The sequence below is a fragment of the Cuculus canorus genome, chromosome 1, assembly GCF_017976375.1.
Source record: "Cuculus canorus isolate bCucCan1 chromosome 1, bCucCan1.pri, whole genome shotgun sequence".
Lineage (NCBI taxonomy): Eukaryota > Metazoa > Chordata > Aves > Cuculiformes > Cuculidae > Cuculus > Cuculus canorus.
In genome coordinates, this window is record NC_071401.1 from 54,602,824 (window position 1) to 54,615,462 (window position 12,639).

Genomic DNA, 12,639 nt, shown 5'->3' on the forward strand with positions numbered 1-12,639 from the left:
GTTTGTGAACAGAGAAGGCCTTGTGGGGGATGTGATGGTTGGAGGATGCCTGGGACAAAGCGATCCTGAGATGATAGGGTTTTCAATTCTAGGTGTGATGAAGAAGGGGATTAGCAAAACAGTCACATTAAACTTCCAGAGGGCAGACTTTGGATTGTTCAGAAGGCTGGTTGGCAGAGTCCCATGGGAGACAGTCCTTAAGGGCAAGGGAGCTTACAAGGGCTGGGCACTCTTCAAAAATGAAATCCTACCAGCTCAGGAGCAAGCCATCCCTGTGTTCCGGAAAAGGAGCCAGCAGGGGGAGAAAAAACAGCTTGGTTGAGTAGGGAGATCTTGAGAGGCATCAAAAAGAAGAGGAATGTCTACAAGCTTTGGAAGAAGGGACAGGCATCTTTGGTGGACTACAGGGAGGAAGTGAGATCGTGCAGGGAAAAAGTCGGGAAATCAAATTGGCTAAGTCTGTGAAAGATAACAAAAAATCTTTCTACAAATACACTAACAAGAAAAGGAGGACTAGGGAGAATATTCAGTCCCTGTTGGATGCAGAAGGAACAAGAGTGACAAGAGACGAAGACAAGGCTGAGGTACTTAATGCCTTCTTTGCCTCAGTCTTTAGTAGTAAGGGAAGTTGTTCCCCCTGTGTACAAACCCAGAAGCTAGAGAAGCGGAATCAGGCACCCATGATCCAAGAGAAGGCGGTTAGAGACTTGCTTGCCCAGCTAGGCACCCAAAAGTCTATGGGGCCGGATGGGATCCACCCAAGAGTATTAAAGGATGTCCTTTCCAAACCCCTTTCCATCATCTTCCAGCATTCCTGGCTGACTGGGGAAGTTCCACTGGACTGGAGGCTGGCTGATGTGCCCATCTACAAGAAGGGTTGCAGGGAGGATCCAGGGAACTACAGACCTGTCAGTCTGACCTCAGTGCCAGGGAAAGTCATGGAACAGGTAATCTTGAGTGCTATCATGTAGCACATGCAAGAGAACCGGGTGATCAGGCCCAGTCAACATGGGTTCATGAAAGGCAGGTCTTGCCAAACTAACCTGATCACCTTCTATGACAAAGTGACTCAACTACTGGATGAGGGAAAGGCTGTGGATGTAGTCTTCTTGGACTTTAGTAAAGCCTTTGAGGCAGTTTCTCACAGCATTCTGCTTCAGAAACTGTCAGCCTCTGGCCTGGACAGGCGCACACTCTCCTGTGTTGAAAACCGGTTGGATGGCCGGGCCCAGAGAGTGGTGGTCAATGGAGTTAACTCCAGCTGGAGGCCAGTTACAAGTGGGGTTCCTCAGGGCTCGGTACTGGGTCCAGCCCTGTTCAATGTCTTTATCAATCACCTGGATGAAGGCATTGAGTGCACCCTTAGCAAGTTTGCAGATGACACTAAGCTGTGTGGAATTGTGGCTCTGCTGGAGGGTACGGAGTGTCTGCAAAGGGATCTGAACAGGCTGGACCACTGGGCGGAGACTAATGGTATGAGGTTTAACAAGGCCAAATGCCAGGTCCTGCTATTGGGGCACAGCAATCCTTTGCAGTGCTACAGACTAGGGGAAGAGTGGCTAGAAAGCTGCCTGGAGGAGAAGGACCTGAGGGCCTTGGTTGACAGCCGACTGAATATGAACCAGCAGTGTGCCCAGGTGGCCAAGAAGGCCAATGGCATCTTGGGTTGTATCAGAAATGGCATGACCAGCAGGTCAAGGGAGGTTATTTTGCCCCTGTACTCAGCACTGGTGAGACTGCACCTCCAACACTGTGTTCAGTTCTGGGCCCTTCACCACAAGAAGGATGTTGAGGCTCTGGAGCATGTCCAGAGAAGAGCAACAAAGCTGGTGAGAGGGCTGGAGAACAAGTCTTATGAGGAGCAGCTGAGAGAGCTGAGGTTGTTTAACCTTGAGAAGGGAAGGCTGAGGGGAGACCTTATTTCTCTCTACAACTGCCTGAAAGGAGGTTGTGGAGAGGAGGGAGCTGGCCTCTTCTCCCAAGTGACAGGGGACAGGACAAGAGGGAATGGCCTCAAGCTCTGCCAGGGGAGGTTCAGGCTTGACATCAGGAAAAAATTTTTCATGGAAAGGGTCATTGGGCACTGGAACAGGCTGCCCAGGGAGGTGGTTGAGTCATCTTCCCTGGAGGTGTTTAAGGGATGGGTGGATGAGGTGCTGAGGGGCATGGTTTAGGGATTGTTAGGAATGGTTGGACTCGATGATCCAGTGGGTCCTTTCCAACCTAGTGATTCTATGATTCTGTGATTCTAACTTATCTTCAGCCTGGAGAAGGCTCCAGGAAGACCCCATAGCAGCCTTCTAGTAGCTAATGGGGGCATACAAGAAAGCTGGAAAGGGACTTTTTACAAAGGCATTTAGTGATAGGACAAGGGGTAATGGCTTTAAACTGAAAGAGGGTAGATTTAGATTAAATATAAGGAAGAAATTCTTTGCTATAAGGACGGTGAGGCACTGGAACAGGTTTCTCAGAGGACATATGAATGCCTCCTCCCTGGAAGGGTTCAAGACCAGGTTGAATGGGGCTTTTAGTAACATGGTCTAGTGGAAGGTGTCTCATTGCCTGTGAGAGGAAGGTTAGAACTAGATTATCTGTAAGGTCCCTTCTGAACCCAAACCCCTCTATGATTCTATGATCCTATGTGTGTTCAGTTTAATTGATCTAGTTAGTGCCCTAATTTTATTGTCTTCCGCTGAGGGTAAGGTTCCACTGCTCCAGACCTTCTGCCTGGACCCAGGTCCTTGGATGTCTGAAGACCAGTCTTACAAGACTGAGACAAAGAACTCAATATCTCAGTGTTTCCTGTGTCCTCTGTCACCAGTAAGCCTGACCCATTCGGCAGCAGGCACACGTTTTCCCTTGTCTGTCTTTCGCTGTTTATGTACTTGTAGAGGTTTTTTGCAGTCTTTCCCATCACTTGCCATATACAACTCCAGGTGAATCTTGGTTTTTCTAACCCTGGAATATTTCACACCATCTTCATACTCCTCCTGGGTCATATGCCCCCACTTTTAGCTCTTAAACACTCTGGTTTATATCAATTCAGCCAAGAACTCTTTGCTTATATCATACAGAACCCCTGCTGCCTTTATTTGATTCCCTACTTGTCAGGAGAGAACCTTCTTAAGCTTGAAGGAGGTGATCCTTGAACATCAACCAGATCTTCTGAATCCCGCTACTATCCATGGCCATACCCCATGAGATATTTCCAAGCCAACCTCTGAAGAGGTTGAAATCTGGTGTCCTGAAATCCAGGGTTGGGGGCCTACTTTTTGCACTGCTTGTTCCTTTTAGGATATTGAACTCTTACCATCTCAAGGCTGCTCCTGACTTTCACATCGCAAACACATTCTTCCTTGTTTGTAAGTATGCAGTCCAGCAAAGCACCCTTCCCTGTCAGGTCCTCAATCCCCTATGCCGGAAAGTTGTTGCCAACATACTCCAGAAATCTCTTAGGTTGCTTGTTCATTGCTGTGTTGTCCTTCAAGCAGATACTAAGGGGGTTATAATTCCCCCAGGAAATGTGTCCCTTCCAAATCAACATCTGAAGCAAGAAAACATTGACAGGCAGCACACCAACCTTGACTACCATCAGCAGGAGAGAATGTCCTCTGTCCACACATTCTCTCACATTTTCCTACTATTTTTGAAGAATGTCTTCCCATAGGAGACTCCATCTATTCCTTCCAGCTGAGTTTTTTCACTCTCTTTACCCAATGAATAATGAAACTATGACCTTGCCCCCTCATCACCATAAAAATGAAGGCTTTTGACATCCTGAAAACACAAGGACACTGGCGGCATCAATCTGACAGTGCCCTGAAAAATGCTCTGGAAAGTGTCAATGAAATTTTCAGTAGTTACAGCATTCTGCACGCTTGTGTTCAGCAAGAAAAGGAAGCATTATGCCTAGAGGAAGAAGGTAAAAACAATCCAGGCAGAATGAGTAAGAAGGGCCAAACAGGGAGAGGCTCAACAAGGACATATGTCCCTTGCAGTCCTAGCAGATCCTGTACTAGAGCCCTGGCAGTAGCTGCACAATTCTACTCAAGAGCTGGCTTGCTGGATGACAAGAGAACAGTGTCAAAAACTTTGCCATGGAAACAAGGCATGAAAACAACCAGAAGGTGTCTGCTTTTAAAGGAAACAGCACAGGGAGGGGGACATGTCAAAAGCCAAGTGAAAAAGTAGTTTGTTTCACAAAAAATGAGAGGAATATCTAAAGAAGGAGAAGATGCGACACATCTGAGCTGCTGCTTCTTTAAGATCATACACGGTCTTTGCCCATGAAGATTGTGGTTTGTCCTTGGTGGGGGCTCTTCTCTGAAAAGCAGCAGTGTCTGCATCATCCACCCATGGAAGCAGTGTGTTCTGGCCTGGCAGTGGTATCCTGGTGCTGAGTACTCTGCTGACCTCTTATTACCAACTATCCAGCCTTCTTGTCCCCCCTATAGTGACAGAGATCTCTTGCCAATGACACGTTCTCATTGTAAACTCCATTCTTGATAAGCTATGGGATGTTGACAGCAAAATCCAGCAGTGTCCTGGCTTTTGTGTTGCTGTTGTAGCCAAAGCTTGTAAAGAGCAGAGTTGATATTCTGAGAGACTTACTGATCTTACCCAGGACCACAATCTACTCCCCTCACCTCTACTCACATTCACTTTCTCCCCATCTCTCTGCATCTTATTTCAGAGATAATCCTCTTTTTTTTTTTCCAAGTGAAAAACTGCAAACAAGTAATCCAACATGCATACTACACAAGCATGCATCAATACTTAAAAACATGCAGAGTGGTTTGGCAGTTTGATGTCTAAAGTAAAGGAGCTGTTAATCATCCTGTTTCCCTGCTGCTTTCCTGCTACTGGCAATAGGACCAAGATTTGGGAGGAGCTAGCAGAGATAGGTCAGCAGTCCATAAGTCACAAAACTCTGCGTGCAGCACTGATAGTGCTTCTCTTTTCTGCTCATGCCAAGTGCACCTCAAGCCTTGTCTTAAATAGGGCTCTCTTATGAAAGGAGAGTGATTGATCTTCCAAGATAAGTGGAGCAATCATGACAAAGTAGCAGAAGAATGTGTAGAAGCATAAAAGAAAGGGAAGTCTGGGATGTGAATATGGTAAGTTTTCTCTGCCCTCAAGCTGCTTTTCTTTTTCTGTAGCATCGGAGAAGTCCCTCAAAATGGCACTGCATGTCTCCCCATTTTGCAAATGCTTGAGATGAATAACAGACAAATGCAGTCAGCTATTTGGAAAAGCCAGTTATATATTCGTCTACACTTACATATTTCCCATCAGATAAAGTATACTAGAATTTTGCAATAGAAATTTAGTGCACAGTTTAAATATAAACAATATGGATAACAAACCAAAGCAGTCATAAATTATGCAATGCTGTGTAATCTGCTTAATTTGCAAAGTAATAAGTGATTATGTTATTCTATAACAACTGCCAGCTTTAGTCTAGTTTTCACATAATTAATTCTTCTTACATATAGAGTTTTTGTTTCTTTTCAACCAATGTTTCGATTTTCAGTTTGTGTCATTTCATAAAAGCATTTAGACTAGACTAGACTGGACCAGACCAGATACAAACAGAATATTCCAGTTAGAAGGGACTTAAAACAATAACAATCTAGTCCAACTGCCTGAACGCTTCAACCCTAACCAAAAGTTAAAGCATACTATTACAGGCATTGTCCAAATGCCTCTTATACGCTGACACCAGTCACCTCTCTAGGAAGCCTTTTCCAGCATTTGACCACACTCTCGGTGAAAAATTTTTGTAGTATCAACTCTGAACCCTCCCATTTATAAAATATTGTTTTAATATTTATTTAAAAATAACAAAATCTTGAATGTATCACCTCTAAATGGTATATTTCTTATTTCATTTTAGGTTAAAGTAATAAGAAAATTAAGGTGGCAAGAGTAAATGTACATAATTTCCTTCTAAAAATTTCAGAATTCAAATGTAGGAGTCACGTGAATAATGCTTAGGCAATGAAGCAAGAAAACAAAATCCAAAGAAGCAAAACTGAGATTAAAACCCTTACCCATTTTGTTAAAGCTTATGCAACATACATAAATCAAAGTCAAAGAATGATGAAAGGTCTCTCCACTAATGAGGCAAAATAAGGTAAGTTACTGGTGAAACAGTCACTTAATTTGATAATAAATGTATGTCCCTTCTGTGTACATACTGTTGGGTGCACTTAAAAGCATGGAAATAACTAGAAGACATTTGTATGACAATGTTGTTTAGACAGACTTTTTTTTAGGGAAAAAGTTTCTTATTTTCTTCCTTTACTCTTTTTTCCTCAATTTTCAGTGTTAATAGAAATGCTTGTGTTTTTCCTTCCATTATTCTATTTTCCTGAATTTTCAGTAGGTGGATAACTCAGAAATTTTTTAAAGCAAAATCAGGAATGGACATACAATGTTTGGAAGTACAGTCTAATATTTCCCTTACAGAAAGATACTATAATTATATCCCTGATTGTTATCAAATCCATAACCGCTTTTGGTTATCTTTATACTGTGTATATTTATATGCACACAGAATAAGTATAGAAGTCCATTTCAGGAGTACAATTCTTTGTGATAGCTACAATTTATTTTTAAGTGATGAATTTTAGATCTGTTTCATGACCTGATTGATACAAAACTTTTATAATAAGCATATTCTAATGTTAAACTTTCTTTAAAATAGAGTGACAAAATTCATTATTTTTTAATATAAGTTCAAATAGCTTGTGAACTTCCTTCACATGAATGATTAATACACTTTAAGCAAGCAACTGAAATGCAGTAGCTATGAAGCAGTAGGCTTAAAGCTGCTGTATTTATAGGCATACAATTAGGTAAGTAAAAAGATTTTAAACACTAAGGAAGTGGGTTCACAGAACCGCTACTTCAGAGGATGCTGATCCCTTGCAACTCCTTAGGTGCCTTAGCCTGTAAAGCTATGAAACTTAACAAGTATCCAAGCACAACACTCCCCACAATCAGAAATGCTGTTAATCTGATCTCTGGTTGACCATCAAGCCTACTCCTTTCCAAAAATAAAACCTGCAATTATACTATAGCTTGCAGATGATGTTTTGTATGTATTTGGGATTATCAAAAGAGGTTTTTCATCACCTTTTTCCCATTTGTGTTTTTTTTAAATCTAAAAATTAATTGGTTTAGTTCACTTCTACAGCACTTTCTGGAATGGCATGGAAAAACGCTGTGTGACTTTTCACTATAGAAATGTCAATAAAAAGTAGCTACATAAAACAGATCCTAGAAGGAATAAAAAAACAAACCCTACAAATATTCCATTTATAATGTTTGTGAATATGTCTACTCATGGGAATATTACATGCAAAACATCACTGTATTACAGTAGTTCTGCCTCTTCAAGTGTTCATAGATAGTCATTTCAAGCAAAAATAATCAATAAGGAAATAAAGTGCTAAATACATTCTATTAACTTCTTCCTACTAGAATTCTATGACACAAGAAAGGTGTTGCTATTTTTTCTAGTATTGACAGATTAAAAAAAAAAGAGCAAGACAAAAGTCTCTTTAAATACAACATAATTATGCATAATTTTTAAAGGAGACATCACATTTAATTTTTTTTTTTTTTTTTTCAGAATTAGACTATGATCAGCAAACATACTTGAGAACTTCCAGAATTTTGTCATTTTTGTTATCCCCACCTGTTTGGAAACCTGATCTGATGAAAGTCCACATGGGTTAGAACACAACAAAGACATAGCATTTTCAAAAATCCCATTCCAAATTTTTGTAGGATTATATTACATTAAAAAAATGGATACAACCAAACCTATAGTGCAAATTCCTCGCTTCAAAAATTAGGAAATGCCAGAATTTGTCTATGTGATTTTTTTTCTGTTGTGTTTCTGATCCCCACTTTTTTATATGCATAGATAGCTTTTAATATCATAGTCACATACTTCATTTTCCTGCAGATCCCCAAAACATCAGTGCCCAGAATACACAACGAACAACTAATCAATATTCCTTTTCATCTCTTCTATTCAATATTAATCCCAAACACCATTGATCTTTTGGGAATGAAGAAAAATGGTTTGATGTAAGGTTTGGAGGAAAGTTTTAATAACAACGTCTTGTGACTTTTCTCTCCTGTTCCTTTGCCCTTTTCCTTCAGCTGTTGTTTTGGACCCATTTCACATTTTCTCAGGTTCCCTGTTTGTTCTACTCTGATGGACCTCTCAGTTATCTTCATACACCAAAAAACAAACATGGCTAAGGGAGATTCTCTCTTACAGATGGCTTCCTTGATCAACCAGCTTGACTTTCATCTGCCAAAGCAGTGTGCACACAGGGAAAGGGGTGGAAACACCTGAGGATGGTGCCATAACAGGACTTGGGCAACCCAGAGTGAGACTGGCTTAAGCTGCTGTTGAACCCCACTGTAAGTAACGCAACAATTTGCCCTTCCATGGCATGGGGCCATGCCATTAACCTAAGCATAAAGGGAACAGAAACATGCTCTTATGCTGGGGATATGAGGCTAGAACCCACAGGAAAATTTTGTAAATCTTGCTAAAACCTTGCTAAAATTTCTTTTTGTCTGTCTTAATACTGACAGTGGCTACCAAAACTGAATGGAGACTACATGAAAGAGATTATAACAACTTGTAAACAAGTTTCCATAGGTTCGTTGGCAGGTTGTTTGCCTTAAATAAGGCTTAAATAAGTTACAAAGTTCTTGCCTGTTCATTAGCCTACATAGTTGCTCTCAGTGGGGATTTCCCTGGCTATGTGCAAGCTCAGAGATGGTTTGTGGCAACTCAGGCTGAGCACTAAGAGAAGCACAGGATGAATCTACAATGTCTTGTATATCAATAAGCATTTTTACCATCTAGGGGTTAAGGACTATAGATCACCTTTTTCATATTATCTTAATAATGAATACTGTTCTTGTATCTTATGATGCAGCGCTCTCAAATTTATATTGTATAGGCATGAGCATACACAAAGAAATCTGCTAAAAAATCTCTATTTCAACTCCTACCAGCTAAAAAGCAAAAGGTCCACTATGCACTGAGCAAAACCAGTACTGAAATGGACATACACAGACATTAGGAACACAGAACTGTCATAAAACATATGTAAATATTTATATATGTGAACATACATAAATATGTTTGTAGTTGCATGACCTACACATCTCCATTAGACTCTGCAGAATAGGATAGAATAATATTCAGGTATAGAAATGATGAATGGATGCTGCACTTATTTGTTAGCAGAGCTGTGGGAGGCGGGCATTAAAAGTCTGACTTTGAAAAAGGAAGAAAAAGGGAAAGAAAAATTCCAGCTGCAGACAGCATGGCATTGCTCTGCTGATGGAAACAGAAAAGGGAACAAGTTGTAAATTGCTGGGAGAAAAAAAGTTTTGTAAAAGGAAGTCGTATTACACAGGCATTAGTGGTCTTTCCACACCACACAGAGCTTAAAGTATGAATGTATATTAGATTTAAATATACATATCCATGCAACATGTTAGAAAAAATCCTTTATATACAGTTATTTACACAAACACACACAAGATCAGATAAAGCGCTGTAGAAATGTTTCACTAAGCAGAATACTCTTTTGATTCTCATATTAACATTTGCACATATATATCATACTTTCAAAGATTTAAAGGTTTTTTCTCTTCCTGCTTCTTTAAAACTCATAAGAGTACTTACTGTGATTAAATTCACTTTTAAAACTGCAGAGACTTCTGCATGCCTCAGTGAGCCATTATTTGCTGGCATATAATCATCTTTTCTGCGTTTATTAGAATCACGAATATATCAATTGCTTATCAAAATTTGAAACAGTTCATAAGTAACTGAAGATAAAATAAATAAATATTAATGAGCCAATTTCAACAGAATTCATGTTCTCTACTTCTTAAAGCTGAAAGAAAGTATTTACTGCCATAATTAAGTCTTGATACCTAATCAAGCCATCCTCAGCAAATCAGAACTGACTGACTAGATTATCATGTTTCAAGAGAGCAATGCATCATAGTCTTACTTGACCAAATTATAGATCAAAGAGAATAACAGAATCATTAAGGTTGGAAAAGACCTGAGATCATCAAGTCCAACCGTCAGCCCAATATCACCATGCCTACTAACCCACGTCCCAAAGTGCCACGTCTACAAACACCCACAGGGATGGTAACTCCACAACTTCCTGGGCAGCCTGTTCCAATGCTTCTCGACTCTTTCAGCAAAAAAAAATTCTTAATATCCAATCTAAATCTCCCTAATGCAAATTGAGGCCATTGCCTCTTATCCCATTGCTTGTTACTTGGGAGAAGAGACCAACACCCAACTAGCTACAGCCTCCTTTCAGGTAGTTGTAGGTAGTGATAAGGTCTCTTATCAGCATCCTCTTCTCCAGACTAAACAACTCCAGCTCCTTCATCTGCTCCACAAGCACTTGCGCTGCAGCAGGGAGAGAAAGGACTGGTCAATTATAACAGAGAGATTAAGTGAAAGATGGGTCGAAATGCATAGGTCTGATATAGAGTCAGTGAAAAAAAGAAATATTTAGTTTTTAAAGTTTGGAAGTGATTTTATATGAGAAAAATAGTAACCATTATCAGTGTTCCTTTTCTTAGTGTCATGTTTGCACCAAGCATGGATATAAAAATTTCTTACCTGCTCAGATAATTCTGGCCCATTGATATGAGCCTGTACAAGAGCATCATTAACAAGTGAATGAAAGTTTAGAAGCACATGCTCAATGTCGTGTGTCCCACTCATGGCATTTGAGAGCTCCTCCAGGGACTGAATATATCCCCGCCAATGAAGATCAACTTCTGCCATGTTAGCCAAGCAGCCCCGGATGACATTGAGGCAGTAGCCCATGCAGGGCTTACTTAAAGTCAGCCCTTGGCAGTGGGGGCAGTAGTGCATTCTCAGTAAAGCTCTGCTGCAGTCTTTAGAGAAATGTAGATGATCTGTTGTATTGATCACTTCAATCCCCAAATTTAGAGCCTGCAAGAAAGTCCGGCTGGGTAGCAGTGATCTTTCTATTTGTCCTATTGCCTTTTTGGGAACACTACCAAAGGGCCTGATGTCTCTTCTCGCCATTCGGAGACACTCTGCATATTCTAGTGAAATGTCAGTCAGACCAGGGTTAATTATGTAGTTGTAGACTACTGGGAACAAAGTGTCAAAAAATCTGTTGACAAATTCCTGCGTGCTAACATCTGCGCCAAATACAAAGAGTCCAACATCTGTGAAAAACTCCTGAACATGTGTAGTAGCCTCGGCAGCCATGTTTCTATATGTACTGCAGAAAAGCGTGCTTGTGTAATTCTCAGCCAGCCTGATAAGCATTTCAAAGTTTTCTGTAAAAAAAAAAAAAAAAAAGTTCATTATTTTTAAGGTTTAAAAAATGAAAAAATAAGGTAAGAACTTCAAACAATTACAGCAGGACATCTTACACTCATTCCTAATGCATTTTTGCATTAGAATATATGAAGATACAAACTTCTCACAAACTATGACAACTATCTTTTGTATATAGATACAAAACTTAAAAGTAGTGCTACAATACAATTAATAATCCAAATATTTTCTTGGCAGGATATATTAAATACCATCCAAAAAAATATAAAAGGAAATCAATTGTAAGCTGAGTTATTAAGTTAAAAAATACAACAAAGCCCTACTGTATCTGTCTACGTATATGCATACTTTAACTCTCTCCTCTCACAACTCATTCTGCAAGTTGCAACAGAAAGTAAAATGTTCTCAGTCACTCCATTTCGAGTCCTTCGTCTTAAGCCTAAATCCAGGGCAAAAGTAACAGTTTAAACCACTCTTTCATTTAATTAAACTTAACTCTTAATAGATCAAACAGTTTTGTCTTGTCTTCCAAAGGACGGAGATGTACCAAACACACATGAGATTGTACTTTTGAACAAAGCTTTTTGGTCTGGCAATTGCTAAGGTCAAGCAGTGTGCTAGAATGTGCAGAATTTCCCTTCTCAGACACTGTGATGAATATACCCTCTCTAAGCCTAAAGATCTGCGTAACCAATAATGCTTAAACGGATAAACCTACATTTTGTTTCACGTGCTAGGTGGCAATCCTTGGGCATACCGAGTAATTTTTAATAAAACATTTTTCAATAAAATTTTTAATAAAATGGAGAATTATTCTCTCCTGACTTATCTGTGATTTGCAGGTAAGGAAAAATTCTGGTTTTCAAAACAGAAGGAAAACACATATTGAGGAATTTCCAAGATCTCTGAGCAGCTTGCATCTTGAATATATATCTATGCATGAGAATAAAAGTATTTTATTCTGATAAAAAACTTGTTCAAGTCCATAAAATGATTCGCAGTGACTTCAGTGGGTTTGAAATTGCATGTTTTGTGAAAAGATCGCAGAGCAGACATAATAAATTAATCTGTTTATATATCTATCATATCTTTCTATACATTCTTTGTTTTCTCCAATAAAATATGAGATACGTGCTTATAAATCAGAGTCACTAGCTCTATTCCTCTTCTGTCTATTAACTCTTATTTTCATATTTCACACCCCTCAGAAGACTGATTTTGCTATCTCTCTTTTCCATTACTCTAAC

General features: G+C 39.8%; 1 protein-coding gene across 3 annotated transcripts in view; it reads right to left on the reverse strand.

Moving 5' to 3' along the window:
* The window catches only part of GPC5 (glypican 5), a 690,193-nt gene that overhangs the window by 570,877 nt on the left and 106,677 nt on the right, over positions 1 to 12,639 (reverse strand). For all 3 annotated transcript variants that reach the window (XM_054056381.1, XM_054056380.1, XM_054056382.1), the window contains exon 3: positions 10,697 to 11,391. In XM_054056381.1, coding sequence (XP_053912356.1) covers positions 10,697 to 11,391 — 695 coding nt within the window. The remainder of the gene's footprint in view (positions 1 to 10,696; positions 11,392 to 12,639) is intronic.